This window comes from Aspergillus terreus, genomic scaffold (assembly GCF_000149615.1).
Source record: "Aspergillus terreus NIH2624 scaffold_12 genomic scaffold, whole genome shotgun sequence".
NCBI classification, from domain to species: Eukaryota; Fungi; Ascomycota; class Eurotiomycetes; order Eurotiales; family Aspergillaceae; genus Aspergillus; species Aspergillus terreus.
This window is the reverse complement of record NT_165935.1, coordinates 804,894-823,280: the sequence shown is the minus strand read 5'-3', so window position 1 is coordinate 823,280 and position 18,387 is coordinate 804,894. Positions and strand designations below refer to the sequence as shown.

Sequence of the window (18,387 nt, the reverse complement as noted above, 5' to 3'; positions counted from 1 at the left end):
AGGATGGGCAGGAATGCCAGCAACCATCACGAACTGCGGAGTCATCGCAAGTCGAATCCGGGGAAAGCTTCGCCTGCATCCATGCGTGGAGAGAGGCACTAATTGGCGGATGATGGCGCTGTGACGTTGTCTAGCCCATTCCTACCGATGTCGAGCACTCCGTGCGAACCCGGAAGAACCATGGATAGCGCCGCCAGTGCCACTATTTCCACTAGTGCACGGGGCAGTCGTTGCCAACGAATAGCAGTGCCACACAAAGCGCAAAGGCTGGTACAGTGCTTTTCATCTCATAAGCGGATTAGCAATGGATTTCGTTACTACCAAGGTGAGATGATCGTAGATGATCGTCAAGTCTATCTCCCAGCCTCAATATCCTCCCTCCGGATCCCACTCCGATCACACATACTACGAAAGATTCCCATCTGCTTCCATAGCTGCATCGGCGGACCCAGCTCTGCAATCTGGCCCTGGTCCATGACACAAATACGGTCATATCCAATGATCGTTCGTAGACGATGCGCAATACTCAGCAGGGTCTTTCCGCGGAAGTTATTGACAATCGTCTCCTGGATCTTCGTATCGGTCTCGGCATCAATCGAGCTGGTTCCTTCATCAATCACAATGATCCGGCTGTCCCGAACCATAGCCCTAGCAAAGGCTAGAAGCTGTCTCTGTCCGAGCGAGTAGTTCGATCCCTCTTCGTCCATGGGTCCATCCAGTGTGATCTTCGACATACTGGAGGTAGCCTTTTCCGACTCTTGCGAGGGCTCGTTGCTCGCGTTATTTGCGCCCACAAGATGGCTCTCTCGCAGGGCATTCCAGAGCTCAGCATCGGTATGTTCATTGAACGGGTCGAGATTGGACCGCACCGTGCCCCGGAAGAACGTCGGGTCCTGGGGGATGATGGAAACGCGTGCGCGGAGTTCGTGCAGGCCAATTTTAGAGATGTCCACTCCATCAATGGTGATAGAGCCCTCCGCCAGCTTGACCAGCCGGAACAGCGCTGAAATGATGGAGCTCTTCCCCGCTCCAGTTCGACCGATAATTCCGATTCGCTCACCTCCTGAAATGGCCAGGTTCAGTCTGTTCAAGACTAGCGGAAGCCCAGGACGGTACCGCATTGCGACGTTCTCAAAGGTGATGTGGCCCTGTTCAGGCCAGGTCGGGCGCACCATTCCCAAGTCCAACGGAGCCTCTGGCTCTAGCCCTGTGTATTCATGGATACGTTCAGTGCCATTCATGGCGCTCTCCACCTCTGCCAGCTGCCGCACGGTGAACTGGATGAGCTGTACAATACTGAGACTGTAGCTGAGCACAAGGCCGGATATACTGGGCGATATATTATACCGCTCTGCCACAACAAGAATGCCGCTGGTAAAGACAAGTGCGTTACCAATGCTGTCCAGGCGCAACGAAAGCCATCGCTGGTTGCCAAATGTTAGAAAGTGAGCGCTATTCATATCATCGATAGCCGACTGGATGCGTGAGGTGAACTGCTGTTGGCGCCCGTACGATCGAATGCTAGATGTCCCCGCGAGTGCTTCACTGAACCGCGCATACACGCTTGAGTCCAGCACAGCTTCGAAACGCTTCAATTCACGTGCACTGGCTCGGTAGTACGCCGTCCAGATCACAAGGAGAACTGCCAGGGGCACAATAGCGGCGGCAAACTAAAGGCGATTAGCGTTGGTCTCCATGGTATATACAGGCTGGGCCGGATCCCTACATAGTAGAAGTACGCAATGGTAAGTATAAAAACGCCAAAGATCATACTGAGCACGACAAGATACATCCGCAAGGAGTCTGTCAGGCTCATATCCATCACGTCAATGTCTTTGGTGAATCTATGCGTAATCCGACCGAGAGGCGTCGTGTCGAAGAACGACATGGGAGATCGCAAGACATGCCAGGTAGCCTGATTGAGCATCGTGCGACTTGCATTCGTACCAACCACACTCGTGCAGAGAGAAAAGGCAAACAGGAGAACTCCCTGGAGACATGCCAGTCCCGCGTATATGCCGATCTATACCATTAGCACTTAACCACTCCTGAGGAAAACTCGTCTTACCCATTGGCCCCGACTTAGATCAAAAGCCTGGCCTGACCAGTAACTCAACCACAGCCCGGTCATAATATTCGCCCCTCGGAAACTGACAAGCAATAGGAGGATCCAGATGGCGTTCACAATGCTGCCCGATGCTCGGATGTACGCCACATAGACGCTCCATGGTACACTCTTGACCGCTTTGCCTTCTGCAGTCATCAGCGCTCCATCACCATGAAGGGAGACGCTGGTGTCAACACGTTCAATACGATCTTCCGAGTTCCTTTCGTCCTTAGGTTTCCCTTCTTCCTCCCCTTCCTCGCGCTGGACGCTCAAAGCCATCAGGCGATTGAAGTCCCGGGGAGTGCTGGCGGAGATCGGTATACGTTTCAACAGCTTGGATCCTTCCCTCATGCACCAGCGCCACTCGGTCACAACGGTCGAGAACATGTAGTTGATGGGTGGCAAGAATACGACACTTGTCCTTCAACAGGCCGCAAATGGCGTGCTTGAAGATATGCTCGCCGACATGGGCGTCGACCGCGGACAACGGATCGTCCATGAGCACGATGTCTGAGCGTGAATAGACAGCCCTCGCCAGGTTCACTCGCTGCTTCTGACCTCCAGAGAGATTGATACCTCGCTCTCCGATTTCTGTCATGTCACCTGCGGGCAGGCTGCGAAAGTCCGCCCGCAGGGCGCACGCATCCACGACCTCATGATACCAATCCGAGTCGAACGGCTGCCCAAAGACAATGTTATCACGAACGGTGGCATTCTGGATCCAAGCATATTGTGGACAAAAGGCTCTGGAGGCTCCGAGAACCATCGTCCCCCCTGTGCGGCGCATCTCACCGGCCAATGCTGCAAGTAATGATGTCTTGCCAGAGCCTACGGTACCCACAACGGCCAGTAACTCGTTTCGCTGGACTGTGAGATCCAATCCATGAAGCTGGAAGACTGACTGCGACGCTGAGGCGGATTCAGATGCCACTGCCTTTTCAGCACTCAGACCACGCTCCCAGGTAAAACTGGCATTGCGAAGCTCCGCCGCAGCGGCCATTTTCAGGTCCCAAACCGCCTGTTCTTCATGTTCCTCTGCCTTTAAGAAATCTTCAATACGCCGGACGGAGGCTAGTGCATCAATCACCTGTCCGATAGCGACGGGAAGCCAGTTCAGAGGGGTTCGCAGGGAGTTGAAAAGCGCAAGCGACGAGAATATAGTTGCTGCATCCAAAGCATGGTTTGAAAGTGCAAACGTGATGAATGCGAAAAGAGTGGCGAAGATGGGAAGGGCCATCGACACTGCTCCAATGGCACTCCGCGTTATGAGCAAAACCTGGACCGAGCGAATCTCTTGTGCTCGAATCTCGTTCAACCGATCTTGGAAAGCCCTTTCCCAAGCAAAACATTTGACAAACCGAACCCCTTGGAGGATCTCCTGAGTCAGGCTCACCCGCTGGTCTGCAACAGCGTTGATAGTATCTCTCCGGCTTGCTAAGAACTTGACTACGCGTGACAGGCTGAACAGGCCGATGATGAGGAACCCCACACCCGGCAGGGCACTATAAGTCAAGTTGATGATAACCAGGATGACAGCAAGCAGGATGGCCAGGGGACTGGTCCAGACAAGGTGAACCACGTTGGACGCCTGGAGGATGCGCTGTGTGTCGTTGGACATGAGATTCATGATGCGACCATTCGTCCAGCCCTCAGACTTTGACCCTGAGTGGCTTTTGCCTGTCGCCCCAGCCCTTTCCCTCATAGACAGGCGTAAGGATTTCTCAAAGATGGCGGAGATCAACACACTGCGCGTCTGGCCTCCGACGACCATAGACCGATAGAGAAAATGGGTGTCGCCTAAGCTTTGCAGAATCTGCATCCCGAGGATGCCTAGCACGAGGCCTACCCCCTTCCCGATGTTGGGAACGGGCTCCCCATTATGATGTGCGTTCCACGCGTCTTGCGCAAATGCAATCAGGTAGCGGAGAGTGAAGGGAGCAAATATCAACAGGACGTCCGATACCAGACGGCAAATCCCGCCCAGCCAGATCTCGCGCCGAAATGTATCGTGTATGGCTCCAAGCAGGGGATGCTTCTTATTCTGGGCCACGCGCTGTTGAAAGCTTTCTCGCAGTTTCCCTGACAGAGGTACGACAGCACGGTCTGGGTTCACCAGCCAGATATCCTCATATTCCAATGGTCTATGATATCCAGTCTGTGAGGGTCAATCAGCGTCAAACTACACAAAGCCGATATGGTACGTACGCTCATGTGCTCATTAATCCAAGAGAATGTCAATTTACTCCAGAATCCGGCTCCGTATTCCTTCGATACTTGACGCTCGCTGGGGATCGGGTGGGCCCTACCCCGTCGCAAGCGGGACCAGGACCACTTCTGAGACTGTACAATGTACTGTCGTTGAGCAGCGACCTTTTCGACGTTACTATCTGGTTCCGCCATTTTGAGAGGTTCAGCGCGCAATGCTTCTCAAGGGACACTTCTGACAGTCCAGAGCGGAGAAATTCGATGCTGCGAGGCCATGGAGAAGAGTGCAGCCTATAATTATAGAAGCGCTTCCGCATAGGCAATACTTCCACGGATTAGTTGGGGACATGTGCATGCGGGATAGGCCGAAGGAACAAGGCGAGACAAAATGGCCAACTCACCCCTGTCCCCGGTAAGCTTATCGTGTCAATGGGTGTCCACAATCATCGAGCATCAATGTAACCGGTCATGGCGTTGCATTTGGATCTCATGAACCCTGCGATGGCGCAATTTACAGTCTCGTGCCTTTGGTTGGGTTGGTATGTTGAAGCCAGTGATCGTCAACTGGTGGTCTAACCCGACTTTCTGCCGCAGCCGCTGGAGTGTGGAACATACGAGAGTCCAAGTTTAGTATATCTGTCGTCTGAGATACAAACAGTACCATCAACATGACTCAACAAGTTGTAAACAACCTAGGCATAACAGCCCCGTAAATTCTCTCATGAAGCGCTGCTATCCAATGTATCATTTACCGAGACTCCCCAACAGGGACAAGCACACCCTCGGTTATCTCGATAAACAGGGGGTTCGAACCAACATTCAGAGATGCCTCCAATCGGGATCACCTAGCGTCTCCCAGTGACTGCGGCGCAGACGAGACCGCACCATCATAGGCGGAAGTCTGGTGGGCGTCATAGAATCCTTACCCGAAGGCAACCTTGAATATGTGCCTAGATACGGTGCTCTTTAGCCGAAATAGGCCCCCAGGTTTTTACACTACAATGAGGCGGAATGAGTTTCCCAAACTGCTGTCTCTTCGCCATGATTTCCTTCCCTGTCCACGCCCACAGCCCCAAGATATGCTTGGATGGGTTGATATGTGCGGATCAGGTACTTACGCCTAATGGAGTTTTAACGACTGTCTTCTCAATCACCGGCATAAAAAGCAGGAACTTCTTCCTTTTTTCAGGCGCCCCCAAAACTGTATTCTATCATTCTTTGAATTTTGGCTAATTGAGTAGGGGAAGATGTGACAGCCCTCCAGGGGTTCCTCCATTTTCGTGAGGACACAGAGATTCTTGTACGGTTTCTCCGCGAGGTCCCTCACGTCGTAATCTCGGGGGACTAGTGGAGGACCTGTTGGGGAGGACGGCCGCTTTCGAGACGACTGCGAGGACTCTGTGACTGGAGGATCGGGAGTGTCGAGGACTTGCGGTGCTCCTAGCCGGCGGCCTAGCCACATCTTCAAATAGCGCATATGAGGAGTGTTTTGTAACACCGCCTTGATGGATTCTCTGATGAATTGTTTAGAAGCATAGCTAACAAGGGCGCGGAGGGCCTCCAGATCTGCAAACCATAGCATCGCATACGTAGCACTATCGACGTATTCAAGCTGAAGGAGGTCGCTTAGTTGCTGGATGAGCTCAGACCTCTCCTCGCATTCCAGCTCGGGAGCAATAGGCGATGTAGAACCCATAGTTGATGATGCTGGTGATGGTGATGGCGATAGTGGTAGTGATAGTGATAGTGATGGAAGCGCCTAACATACCAGATCTGATCGCTCCGTCTTATCCACAGGAGTACCAAGACTTCATATATATGTGACTGTTGGCTCTAATTCATTTCCCTTGAACTGTTTGTCTAACAGGAGGTTTAAATGGCCACATTCCGCAAACATTACACAATTCGACCCAGCGCTCACCTCCATGAATCACTCGCCGACGCCTCAGCCCCGGCACAAGAACTCCCCACAGTATAGGACCGATTTGGATCGCTCTCCCAGACCACTGAGCCATCTTGGTTCTTCCGGAGATATTTATATTGAAAGGAGGTTCCCACAGGAAGATTTACCGTTACGCTCCAGACGGGATTTGTGGAAGTATACCCGCTCGCAGAAAGAGAGACTGCATTTCCTGTGTTCCAATTCCCCAGCTGAGGAATAGACCCAACAAGGAAGATGCTCTCCCCATACGAGGTCGTCACCTTCTCGTTAAACGTAATCGGAAGCGCAGTAGCCGATGTGCAAGCGCTCGTTGAGCTCGCGGAGCCCGTGGACGTAGTGGTTCGTGTGGTAGTAGTCAGGGTAGTGCTTGATGAGCTTCCGCACAGCCCGCTCCCCATGACCCAGGAGGCCGGAACAAGGACCCGAGGAAGCCCTGATACCATCGGAACAGGGATGTTGCCATTTGATCCCACTTGGATGGAGGAGCACGTGTACACCTCGACCAGTGCAGTGCCAGAGCTGTACCCGTGGTTGTAGAGATCGAGCGTGTACGAACCGCCCTTCGAGCCCGAGTTGGAAAGGACGGTTATCACCTGGGAGCCACCAGAGCCTTTACGCATTGCAATCGTATTGCTATCGGTATAGAAGACATTGTTCTACTAGTCGTCAGTACTTTGTCCAGAACAAGCGGAGCCCAAGAATACGTACCCGGGCGGTTAGATAATTCGAATCCTTGGAGATCGCAAGCTTTCGGATCTTGTTTGCCGTCAAAATGAATTTGTACAGCTCGGAGTCTTTGGAGTAGCCTGAAAGCCAGAGAGCCTCGCGGTTATAAGGGTCCTCCCCGCCTGCATAGTGTTGTTCCTGGCCGGCATAAATAATAGGGATTCCATCGGCGAAGAAGACATAGGCGATGACGCTCTTCGCCTGGGACATATCAGAAGTGAAACTACCCTTATCAGCATTACTATCCGACAGGCCGTGCGGGACCATACCTAGGGAATCGAGCATTATCATGATTCTCGATAAAGCTTCCTAACAAAGTCGGGTCTTGGCAGCTCGAGGACACCGAGTTGATCATGTTAACCAGGTTAGCAATACTTCCGCTGGAGGACTTGAATGCTTCGCGAAGTTGAAAGTAGCTATGTTGGTTAGTGAGGAGGTGACTAGCCGACAATGTTCGACGTACATAGGGTAGTTCATCACGCCGTCGATATATCCCTGGTAAGGGCAGGTATACGCTGGATCGCCATGAAGGACCTCGCCCACCGTATAGACTCCGGCGGCTTGGCTGTACCCCTGCCAAAAGTCCTTTTCGACATGCTTGACTGTGTCAAGACGAAGTCCGTCGACTATTTTCTGTCACCCCAAGGGCCCACAGAGTTAAGAATTGACGTACTCACCAGTGTAATTGCTAACAAGATCCTTGACCCAATCATACCAGATCGTCCGGACCTCAGTCTTTTGCGTGTAAAGATCAGTCAAAGAGACAGTATCATCTCCTAACCAGCAGTTCTCAACCTGAGTTTGGTCGTTGTAGTTGCTGATCTGGCAGTAGGAGTGGAAGTAGGAGGCCGAGTTGAAGGGGTTGAAGGTGGTGAAGTCAGTCGAACTACCAGGGCCGTTGTATCCCTGTGCAATAAGGTCAGACTCGTTGATGCACGTCAAGTTGAACCTAACAGTCTCACCATATGATTGGCAACGACGTCAAGCATAAAGTACATCCCCCTATCGTGCAAGGCCTTTGACAGCGCCTTGACATCATCAGCCGTCCCGAGATGTTCGTCCACATCATATCTATCATCATTGAGTCTCTGTAAACCCTGCTTGAATCGGAACTGAACATACATGTCCTGTTGCCAGTAGCCATGATAGCCCGTTCCCTCGCTGGTCGACTGTGGGAGCTGCTTCGCGATGGGCGTGATCCAAACGGCGGTAAATCCCATGCCTTGAATGTAGTCCAACTGGGAGAATCAGGGCCATGTTCCGTACGACACAAAATTGAGCCACCTACATGATCAATGATGCCCTGCCAGCTACCACCGCAATACGCCTGTAATATTCTCAGCCGTCGGGCTTGTGTTTCCGGGCGGACATCTACTCACTCTTTTCCCAAGATCACACGGGGCCGTTGTCGAACCATCTGTCCTGGCAAACCGGTCCGTCATGAGGAAGTAGATGGACTGACTGCGCCATTCCGCAGCACTCAATCCAACCACCCCTCTTCCCAACAGGGTCAGAGCTGCCGTGAAGGTGAAAAATGAAAGCTTCATATTCGAATCTGTGGCAATGAAATAGGACAGCCTTCTGAGTCGATCATGGTGGGAGTCCGGACTCAACGTCGCGATGGTGCCGATTTATAGTCGGTCCTTCCCCGGGCGGATGCCTGACCCAGCCCATGTCAACAGCTGCTACAGACTGGTTGGAATAACAGAAATTAAGCAAGTCCGATATACGAGGCTTCTGGCCTATCACTGCGTCTCGGTATTCTCAGTACGCTCTCGTCCGTGTCGAATTCAATTAAATGCTTCTCGTGCTGCTTATGGAACCATACGAGATGTGCAGATCGTCAGGCAGTACTATCACTCAACACCAATACTACGCTCCGACGGTGACTCCGAGTGGTGTATATTCTGCATATCCTGCAAAGATGTCTCGTTTCAAAGTTTGCCTGCCAAGCACCAGTATCATTCTTCTGAAATTGGTCACGGAATAGCCAACTGGGATATCCGGGGAGAGGGCCTGGTACATTTTCCCCAGACTTCATCCCCACGTGTCTCCGTGGGGAAACCGGAAGTCTAGATCCGACTTGTCCAGCCCTCCGCCGGAGTAACTCGATTTGGCTTGCAACCTGGGTTGCAATACGAGCACTTTCAGGCTCTGAGATAAAGGAATATGTTGGAATCATGGCCATCTCCGCTCCTCCCGGTCCGCAATGATGCCGAATTGACGCCGAAGAGCATGCCACCTGATCAAAACGGCCGCATTCTATCAAAAGGTGGCATCGGTGGCTGCGGTGGCTGAAGACGGAAAGCTTATATAGATTGATGAGACGGACGATAATCGGAAGACTGAGCAAATCACTGATCCAGACTACGTTAAGGGTCCAAATGGCAGGCGATCCTTTGACCTTAAATTATCCTCGCGTGCTTAGAAATCCATACTCTTGCATGCATATCGACTGTCCCCGTGTTTCGGCACTCTAAGATTACCTGGATATTATCCGCCTCCTGGAAGATATGATCCTACTACTCTCTTGCAGGCATCGGGGAATAGTCGGAAATTCCGCCCAATGATAACTGTCAGTCGACTACAGCTCTACAAGCATTGTATATAGAAGACTCCTGATGTCATTTGAAGCGGAGAACGTACCACTGGGTAAAATCGACTTGGCAAGTACGAAAAGCCTTCTTATGAATCCTTGGCCAACATGAACGCCGACAGCAGTATTTGCTTCGCTCAGAGCGTAGGCGGCTCCCTGGAGGACTCCATCTGGGCTCGCCAAGAATATGGAGGAATCCCGAACACGAAGGGCGAAGCTGACATTGGTATAGCGTCGGCCAGGACGGAGATTTACTATACGGGTATACATTGTGAGCTCGAAATGAAGCATCACGGCATCAGGACATAGTCATGGTCGTTGTTTGGATGTTAGATGCAAGCGAGCAACCCGCATATAAAGTCTGCGGCCATCACCTGGAGATACATTGTCTACCACCTTAGAAACCAGTACCTGACTTGAACCAACATGGCGAAACATTCGCTCAAGGTCTTCTCTACGCTTGGGATTGTCCTCGGGGCTTATGGCCTTGCTGCTCCCACCCCAACGAGCACCGGCCAGGATGCCCAGTATACCATTCCGTCTGAGGTCACCAACGGCCAGAATCTAATCGCCAACATCGATGACCCACAAGCCGTTAATGCACAGGAAGTCTGTCCTGGGTACTCAGCATATGATGTGCAGCACACCAAGTCCGGGTTGACTGCGTCTCTCAAACTTGCTGGGTCCGCTTGCAATGTCTACGGTACCGATATCGAGAATCTACGATTCTCTGTCCAGTATCAAGCCAGTGATCGAGTGAACGTGGAAATCGTTCCGGCCAATATCCAACCTTCGCAGTCAACATGGTATCTCATCCCCGACAGCCTCGTCCCAAAGCCTAAAGCCGAGGAAGGTATGTGTCTCGAGAAGAGCGAGCTCGCGGTAACCTGGTCCAACGAGCCCACCTTCAGCTTCAAGGTGACTCGGAAGGCGACTGGGGATGTTCTGTTTGACACCGAGGGGACAAAGCTGGTCTACGAAAATCAATTCATCGAATTCGTCACTGCTTTGCCTGAAGACTATAACCTTTACGGTCTCGGGGAGCGCATCCAGGGATTGCGACTTCCTAACAACATGACCATAACTACGTATGCCGCTGATATTGGTGACCCGTTTGATAGGTAAGGAACCCTTGGAAGAGTGAGAAACATACCAGTCTTGGTGCATACTACTGACACGTCATGAACTAGTAATCTCTATGGCCACCAGCCCTTTTATCTTGATACGCGGTACTATGAAGCCTCGTCAGGCAAACCCTACACTCCCGTCGATGGCCAGCCTCCCTCGAAAAAGCATTTGTCCTTCTCCCATGGAGTGTTCTTGAGAAACGCCCATGGCCAGGAGGTGAAGCTGCAGCCTCGGAGTCTGACCTGGCGCACAATTGGCGGCAGCATCGATCTCTATTTCTATGCCGGACCGTCCGCCACAGAGGTGACTAAAAGCTACCTGCGTAGCACCGTCGGCTTGCCAGCGATGCAGCAGTATTTCACCCTGGGATACCATCAGTCGCGCTGGGGCTACCGCAATTGGACCGAGTTAGAGGAGGTCGTCGCAAATTTCGAGAAATTCAATATCCCTCTGGAAACTATCTGGTAGGGGAAACGTGGATGGCTTATCTTGCTTGCATTCTGGCTAACAGGAATTCAAAAACAGGACCGATATCGACTACATGAAGTCGTATCGCAACTTTGAGAATGACCCATACGCCTTCTCGTACGAAGAAGGCAAGGCATTCTTGGACAAGCTCCATCAGTCTGGGCGACATTACGTGCCCATTCTCGACACTGGAATCTACATCCCTAATCCCGACAACGCCTCTGATACGTAGGTCCCTTCCGTTTAGACCTCCATCCCTCACGACGGAACTACCATGCTAACTGTGCATAGGTACGAGCCATATACTCGGGGTACTGAGCTTGACGTCTGGCTCAAGAACCCTGATGGTAGCACTTACATCGGCTCTGTTTGGCCCGGTTATACCGTCTTCACTGACTTCCACCATCCCAATGCTGTAGAGTACTGGGCAAATGAGCTGGTCAAGTACCATGACAAGATCTCCTTTGACGGCATCTGGATGGACATGAACGAGGCGTCCTCCTTCTGCGTCGGCAGCTGTGGCTCCGGCTCGGTTCACCTGAACCCTGCGCACCCCCCATTCAAACTGCCTGGCGATCCGGGATATCTCCTCTTCGACTACCCCGAAGCATTCAACATCACGAATGCGACCGAAGCGGCCTCTGCATCAGCAGCGGCATCGAGTCAAGATGCTGCGAACTCTGCCACGCAACCGCCGGCTCCCACCACCACTACGCCGTACCTGCGGACCACCCCGACCCCGGGTGTTAGGGATATCAACTGGCCGCCATACGTCCTCAACCACGTCCAAACGGGACATGACCTCGCCGTGCACGCTGTCTCTCCCAATGCCACGCATGCTGACGGCACGGTCGAGTACGACGTTCACTCCTTGTACGGCCACCAAATCATCAACGCAACATATAAGGGCTTGCTCGCGGTGCACCCTACCAAGCGCCCCTTCATCATCGGCCGCTCGACCTTTGCAGGGTCGGGCAAATGGGCTGGCCACTGGGGCGGCGACAACTACGCGAAGTGGGCATATATGTACTACTCGATCCCACAGGCCCTCCAGTTCTCCCTATACGGATTCCCAATGTTCGGCGTTGACACCTGCGGCTTTGACGGCAATACGGATGAAGAGCTCTGCAATCGCTGGATGCAGCTGTCTGCGTTCTTCCCCTTCTATCGGAACCACAACCGCCTCGCCGCGATTCCCCAAGAGCCATACCGCTGGTCTTCCGTGATCAAGGCCTCCCAGGACGCCATGAAAATCCGCTACGCACTCCTCCCCTATTTGTATACCCTCATGCAAGAGGCACACACCACCGGCGCAACCGTCATGCGCGCGCTGGCCTGGGAATACCCCAACGACCCGTCGCTAGCGGCGGTGGAAACGCAGTTCCTGCTCGGACCCGCACTCATGATCGTCCCCGTTCTCGAACCGCTCGCCACGACGGTTCAGGGAGTCTTCCCCGGCCTGGAGGACGGGGAGAAGTGGTATGACTGGTACACCCAGACGGCGGTGACTTATGCCCAGCCGGGCGTGAACACCACCATCGACGCGCCGCTGGGTCATATTCCTGTGTTCATCCGCGGAGGCCACATCCTCCCCATGCAGCAGCCGGCGCTGACGACCCGCGAGGCGCGCAGTACCCCGTGGTCATTGATTGTCGCGCTGGATGCCAATGGCCATGCGTCGGGCAGTCTGTATATGGATGATGGGGAGTCGATCAATCCTGAGGCTAGTCTGTTGGTTGATTTGGTTGCTCGCAGGTCGAAGCTGGTGGCTACTGCGTCTGGGTCATGGGTCGAAAGCAATGCGCTGGAGAAGATCGCAATTTTGGGCGTCGAACATGCCCCGGCTAAGGTCCGATTTAATGGGCGTCCCGTCCACCACCAGTCTGTTCATTATAACTCGACTTCTCACGTTCTTAGTATTTCTGGTTTGAAGCGAGAGACCAAGAAGGGCGCGTGGCATAATGACTGGGTGCTGGAGTGGTAGACTTGGATCGTCACTGTGGTTATTGTGAGATTCCATGTAGCCAGGGCTAGATATGTATATGATTTAGTTGACTTGAATAATATGTTGGCTGTAGTTCTGTATGTGGTTGAAGATAGGGTTCGGTAACTTGAGCCGAGGGCCGTGTTGATCATACGTCATCGGCAGCTCCCTGTCCCTTAAGCTATCCTTCAACCATCTCGCATCGTCCCCCATCACCTCTACAACTGGCATCGCATCACATATATGCGGTCAGCAGGACTCCTCCTCCGGCACCTCCAGCCATCCCTCTCCCTACGACCACTCATCCGCAAATCCTCCATCATGTCTTTATCAACCTTCACAATCACAAACGAGCACACCCCAACCCCCGTCTCAGTCGAATGTCCCCCCGACCTCCCAAAAGACAAGCTCCTCCACTTCCCCGCCTTCAAAACCTGGCTCTCCACGCTCCAACGCTCCCTCCAACGCCAACAAAACCCCTCGCACGAGTTCCACGCCGACCCCTACACCCTCCGCAAAATCCACGTCCAAACCGTCGACTACTTCGGCGGCGGACGACTCGGCTTCGTCAAGCTGCGCGCAACCGTGTCCAACGGCCGCGGCGAGTCGCTCCCGGGCAGCGTGTTCCTTCGCGGCGGGAGCGTCGCGATGCTAGTGCGCCTCCCCTTCCTCCCTTCTTTACGATAATACGAATGCAGGCATTCTAACACCGCGTCTAGCTCATCCTCCAACCAGACGATGTGCTCCCCTCCGCCGAGGACGAGAAGCGCGCCATTCTCACCGTCCAACCACGTATTCCCGCGGGCTCGCTGTCGTTCGCGGAGATCCCCGCGGGCATGCTCGACGACAGCGGGTCATTTGCCGGCGGGGCGGCGAAGGAGATCCACGAGGAAACCGGGTTGACGATACCGCAGGAGGAGCTGGTGGATATGACGGCGCTGGCGATGGCGCGCACCGGTGCGGATGATGGAGCGGAGACGCTGCAGGATGCGGTGTATCCGTCTGCCGGGGGGAGCGACGAGTTCATCCCGATCTTCCTGTGTCAGAAGCGGATGCCGCGGGGGGAGATTGAGGCGTTGCAGGGGAGGTTGACTGGGTTACGACAGCATGGGGAGAAGATCACGCTGAAGGTTGTGCCGTTGCAGGAGTTGTGGAGGGAGGGGGCGCGCGATGGGAAGACGCTTGCGGCTTGGGCTTTGTATACTGGGTTGAGGGGGGAGGGGAAGATATAGCTAGCTAGGTAGCTTGCTACGCTCGCTGTCCGGGGTGTGAGTATCCGGGCGGGGTGGTGTATTGGTGGATTCATGTCTATGGTCGTTACGTCTATGGCATGAACTACAGCTTGAGCTGCTTCGCCAGCTCAATGCCCTCTGCTATCGTCCCCACGCGCGCATCAATGGCATACCCCTCGCTCTCGAGCTTCTTCATCTCCTCGAACAGCGTCGACAGGGGCACCGTGAAGCACTCGATGAACTCGTTGTCCTCGAGCTGCGGCTTCGGGTTCTGGTTCTCGGGGAGGGACATGTCCACGCGGACATGTACCATGTTGAGGTTCGTGTTGCAGAAACCGGGGTCTGGAGATGACGGTCATTTAGCTTCGTCGGGATAGCTGCAGCTTGGGTCTGGGGCAGGGCGCAACGCACCATTGTACATAACACAGCTCGTCTGCTCTGCAACACCCACGTAACCCGTCTCTTCTTTCAGCTCACGCACGGCGCACTCCTCGACCGTCTCCCCGGCATCGATCAACCCCGCCGGCACCTCGACGACTACCATGTCGATGGGGGGTCTGTATTGTTTCTGCAGGAGGAGCTCGGGGCCCGTCGGCTTATTGAGGATGGTGACAATGCCGACGCCGTCGATTTCGCAATCTGCAGGGCGAGTCTAAAATCCATACGTTAGGAGGCTTCCAAGCCCAAGTGCACGAGCTGCAAGTCACGGTGTGGGAGCTTACCTGCCGCTCCGCCGACTCCCACGTCCGCTCAACGCCATTGGGGTCCCGATACGTCGTCTTGATCAGTCTAGTCCATCGGGCCTCCTTGGGGTCCTACCGCCGACAAAGTTAACACGCAATTGGGGATAGTTCGGATGCGGTGGTCACAACAGACCCCGCATTCTGGTGGCGGGGGGCCAGAACATACCAAGGGACCTCGTGAGATGTGCTTGGACAGGCCGTATTTGGGATCCGACATGGTCAATGCAAGGAGTGAGTGGTTTGGGGGAGAGTGAAAATGCGTCGAGGAGCACGGACTGGAGGTAGAGGGGAGGTGTACTGGTAAACGGTGAGGTGGGACACCGGACGATATCGTTATCGGTCTGATTAGGTCCTAGGTCAGGTGATCTGCATGTTTGCCCGATGATCCCAGTGTTGTTCAGAACAGTACTATCTGTTTCTTCATATTTATGAGCTGGCAGGATTTTGATGCGCTTCATACCTATATACATGGGGGTTGTAAAGGATTTCGTGGAGTCATTGGTCTAGTATTATCCCCAGATATATCTTCGACCCTCGATAGGTATGCCTTATGGGTTCTAGAGACTTCTGATATAGTGCGATACTTGAAATTACTTCTATAGAGAAAGTTCCTAGCATTAGTGACAAGATCCAGACCATTCTAAATTCACTCACATGTAACCCCAAATCCCTTACGGTGAGGTCGATCTGGCCATAGTGGACAGCGCATACGCTGATAACGCTCGTAACGCTCGTTGGGCATTCGTACAGGCAGTCCGAGTGCAGACTGTCGTAAACCGACCTCGAGACCGAGGAAAACGCAAAGCTGCATACGGGGAACTGCAGGTCTAAGCACCTACCCTGCGTAAAAAGCATATTCAGTCAGGTGACATGAATGCATGTTCCCCGGATTTTCTACGAGTGCAGGGATAGATTCCTACCAGACGCTACAGGATCACTATTACAAAGGCACGGATCGTGGAGAATCTATTATATTTCTACAGGCTCGTCAATGCTCAGCGTTGATCGCTGGCAAAACCTGTCTATGCTAGAAAATTTAATAGTAATGCAGATCTCCCGGGTTGACAACAATGGGAAGAGACTGAAGGAAAAGAAATGGTGAATATGCTTCACACAGGATGGTCAACATCGGGTGATCATGCAGTGACGAGTCCCGCGCGTGTCGCAGTTGACGCGGGATTAGAATTAGAAAAGACCATGCTCCAGACCGACAATGCGCGTGCTATCATGACTTCGTGTCCGTAAAGAAAGGGGGTATTGGGGGATCAAGGGATCATCGGTCTACAGACTGGCCTGGATCTTTTCAATCTGCGCAAGGCAATCTTCGAATTCGGACCAGTCTTTCATGATGACCTTGGCGCCCAACTCTTCCAGGCGTTGGGCCATTTCGAGTTTCTTGTCGTCACCGGGATAACTGCCCACGTAACCGATGACGGGGATACCGGCGCGGATGGCGCTCAGGGCACCAGACTTGCTGTCCTCGATGGTGACGGTCTCTTCAGCCTTCTTGCCGCAGACCTCCAGGGCGTGGAGGTAGATGGCGGGATCCGGCTTGGAGGTAGGCTTGGGAAGGGAGGAGGCGGCACTGAAGACGCGGTCCGGGGCGAAGTACTGGTCCTGGCCAACCTTTTTGATGGAGGCCTGGACACGGCGAAGAGCGGACGAGGAGACAACAGCGAGGTCGTACTTGCCGGAGTCGTACAGCTTCTGGAGCTCCTCGTTGGCGCCGACACAGGGCTGGGCCTTGTCGTTCAGCTTGGCAATGACCTTGTCTTCTTCTTTCTTGACGTATTCTTCAAGTTCGTCCTTCTCCATCTCGAACTTGTACTTGGCCTGGAGGGAGATCATCATGCCACGGAAGTTCTGGCCGACGAAATCCTGGATGAGCTGCTCGCCAGTGTAGCGATCAGGGATGTTGCGCTTCTCGAGGATCTCATTGGCGAGATCGGCGCAGGCCTCGAAGGCCAGCTCCTCTGACAGGACAAGGGTGTTGTCGCAGTCGAAGAAGATCTCGGTGATCTGATATAGGAATGGCGGTTAGGGAAGTGGGTCTTGATTGATAGAGGCCATCGCCCTACGGGGCTTGGGGGATAGACTAGCTTACCTTGGGCATGGTGGCTGGGGTGATAGATTGAAGAGGCTGAAGAGGATTGGACGGAAGAGGAGGGTCGCGGGGTGGCGATGGAGATGGAGGAAGTCACGAGGACGTTGATGGGGACGAGACGGGAGATGAGCCGAAGGGAAGAGATGGGTGTGGCTGATCTAAGAGATCTAAAGAGATGTGGAGGGTATTGGATTCAGGAAAATTGAGGAATTGGATTTGAAGGGGAAGAATTGGAGAGGAAGGGAGAGAAGGGAAGGGAATTCCGGCGGTTTAAGTAAGACTACCAACCAAGGAAAAAGACAGTCCCTGCCCTGCCCTTCTCTCTTGTTTCCCTCCTGAGGTCATCGTCGGGTCCTCCAGTCGGTGACATCAACCCATGCCACTAGTCCTGTTGTGGCAAGGCCCCGCCGCCATGGAACACCACCGAATCAGCCTTTTCCTATTAGGTACTATTCTGTACAGAGGAGTAGGCTGAGTACATGGTAGAAATTAGTTAAAAGGTCTATGTCTATGTACAGGTATTGTTTAACTCCTCAGTGTCAATAATATACATACATTGATCGCATTGTATACATTCTATTGTTACCTAGGCTCAATACCCCGTATACTCCGCAAGACTAGATCATGCGCAAGGCCCAAACAGGACATTCTCTCTTCCGATGCTCATTCGGAGGACTGTCGTCCATGCCCAGGCAAGTCAACCATGTGTCTGGCTAGTGCCCGTCACGGACCCGACGATGCCAGCCACGAGCACAATTATTATTATCGTGACATGGTCTAGTCCAGACTAACCCTACTCGGAGTAGTTGCGGCGGTGGTCAAGCCTCTTCTTCGTTCCATTGAGTACTCACTCTTCATTGTTCCTATACAATGTTCACCGTTGGTTACACATCAAGCCATGAAGTCTCTAGTGCATAGATAATCTCCTCCGTATTGTAGCCTACGGAGTAAAGAATAATGCCCCACCGTATCTACTAGAAATCTCCAAACGGGTCTGCGGATGCACCAAATCTCCTCTTTTCTCTACTTTGATCGAGGTGGGCTTTCCGTCCCATGTTCATTTGGCTCAGAATTTGATGACTGGCGACAATTCCCATCTTTTTCTCTTGATATTCTCGTCATATTATGAAGGAACAATGGATGTTCTATACT

At 53.2% G+C, this 18,387-nt stretch overlaps 5 protein-coding genes across 5 annotated transcripts; 1 reads left to right on the top strand and 4 right to left on the bottom strand.

Moving 5' to 3' along the window:
• Positions 1 to 353: 353 nt before the first annotated feature.
• Positions 354 to 4,507, bottom strand: ATEG_08280 (uncharacterized protein; the record flags this gene model as incomplete). The annotated part of the gene is made up of 5 exons (XM_001216901.1): positions 354 to 1,670; positions 1,727 to 1,990; positions 2,069 to 2,411; positions 2,524 to 4,262; positions 4,313 to 4,507. The coding sequence occupies 5 exons, from the start codon at positions 4,505 to 4,507 to the stop codon at positions 354 to 356; spliced, it is 3,858 nt and encodes a 1,285-aa protein (XP_001216901.1).
• A 1,722-nt stretch (positions 4,508 to 6,229) lies between these two features.
• On the bottom strand, positions 6,230 to 8,200 carry ATEG_08279 (alpha-amylase A precursor; the record flags this gene model as incomplete). The annotated part of the gene is made up of 6 exons (XM_001216900.1): positions 6,230 to 6,910; positions 6,963 to 7,203; positions 7,250 to 7,396; positions 7,444 to 7,582; positions 7,658 to 7,886; positions 7,943 to 8,200. The coding sequence occupies 6 exons, from the start codon at positions 8,198 to 8,200 to the stop codon at positions 6,230 to 6,232; spliced, it is 1,695 nt and encodes a 564-aa protein (XP_001216900.1).
• A 1,802-nt stretch (positions 8,201 to 10,002) lies between these two features.
• Positions 10,003 to 13,156, top strand: ATEG_08278 (glycoside hydrolase family 31 protein; the record flags this gene model as incomplete). Its single annotated transcript, XM_001216899.1, has 4 exons — positions 10,003 to 10,697; positions 10,767 to 11,168; positions 11,230 to 11,400; positions 11,464 to 13,156. 4 exons carry the CDS (start codon positions 10,003 to 10,005, stop codon positions 13,154 to 13,156), a joined length of 2,961 nt encoding a protein of 986 aa, XP_001216899.1.
• Positions 13,157 to 14,491: 1,335 nt separating this feature from the next.
• Positions 14,492 to 15,348, bottom strand: ATEG_08277 (MutT/nudix family protein; the record flags this gene model as incomplete). Its single annotated transcript, XM_001216898.1, has 4 exons — positions 14,492 to 14,730; positions 14,800 to 15,040; positions 15,111 to 15,203; positions 15,298 to 15,348. The coding sequence occupies 4 exons, from the start codon at positions 15,346 to 15,348 to the stop codon at positions 14,492 to 14,494; spliced, it is 624 nt and encodes a 207-aa protein (XP_001216898.1).
• Positions 15,349 to 16,412: 1,064 nt separating this feature from the next.
• ATEG_08276 (HAD family hydrolase) lies at positions 16,413 to 17,244 on the bottom strand (the record flags this gene model as incomplete). The annotated part of the gene is made up of 2 exons (XM_001216897.1): positions 16,413 to 17,150; positions 17,236 to 17,244. The coding sequence occupies 2 exons, from the start codon at positions 17,242 to 17,244 to the stop codon at positions 16,413 to 16,415; spliced, it is 747 nt and encodes a 248-aa protein (XP_001216897.1).
• Positions 17,245 to 18,387: the final 1,143 nt, after the last annotated feature.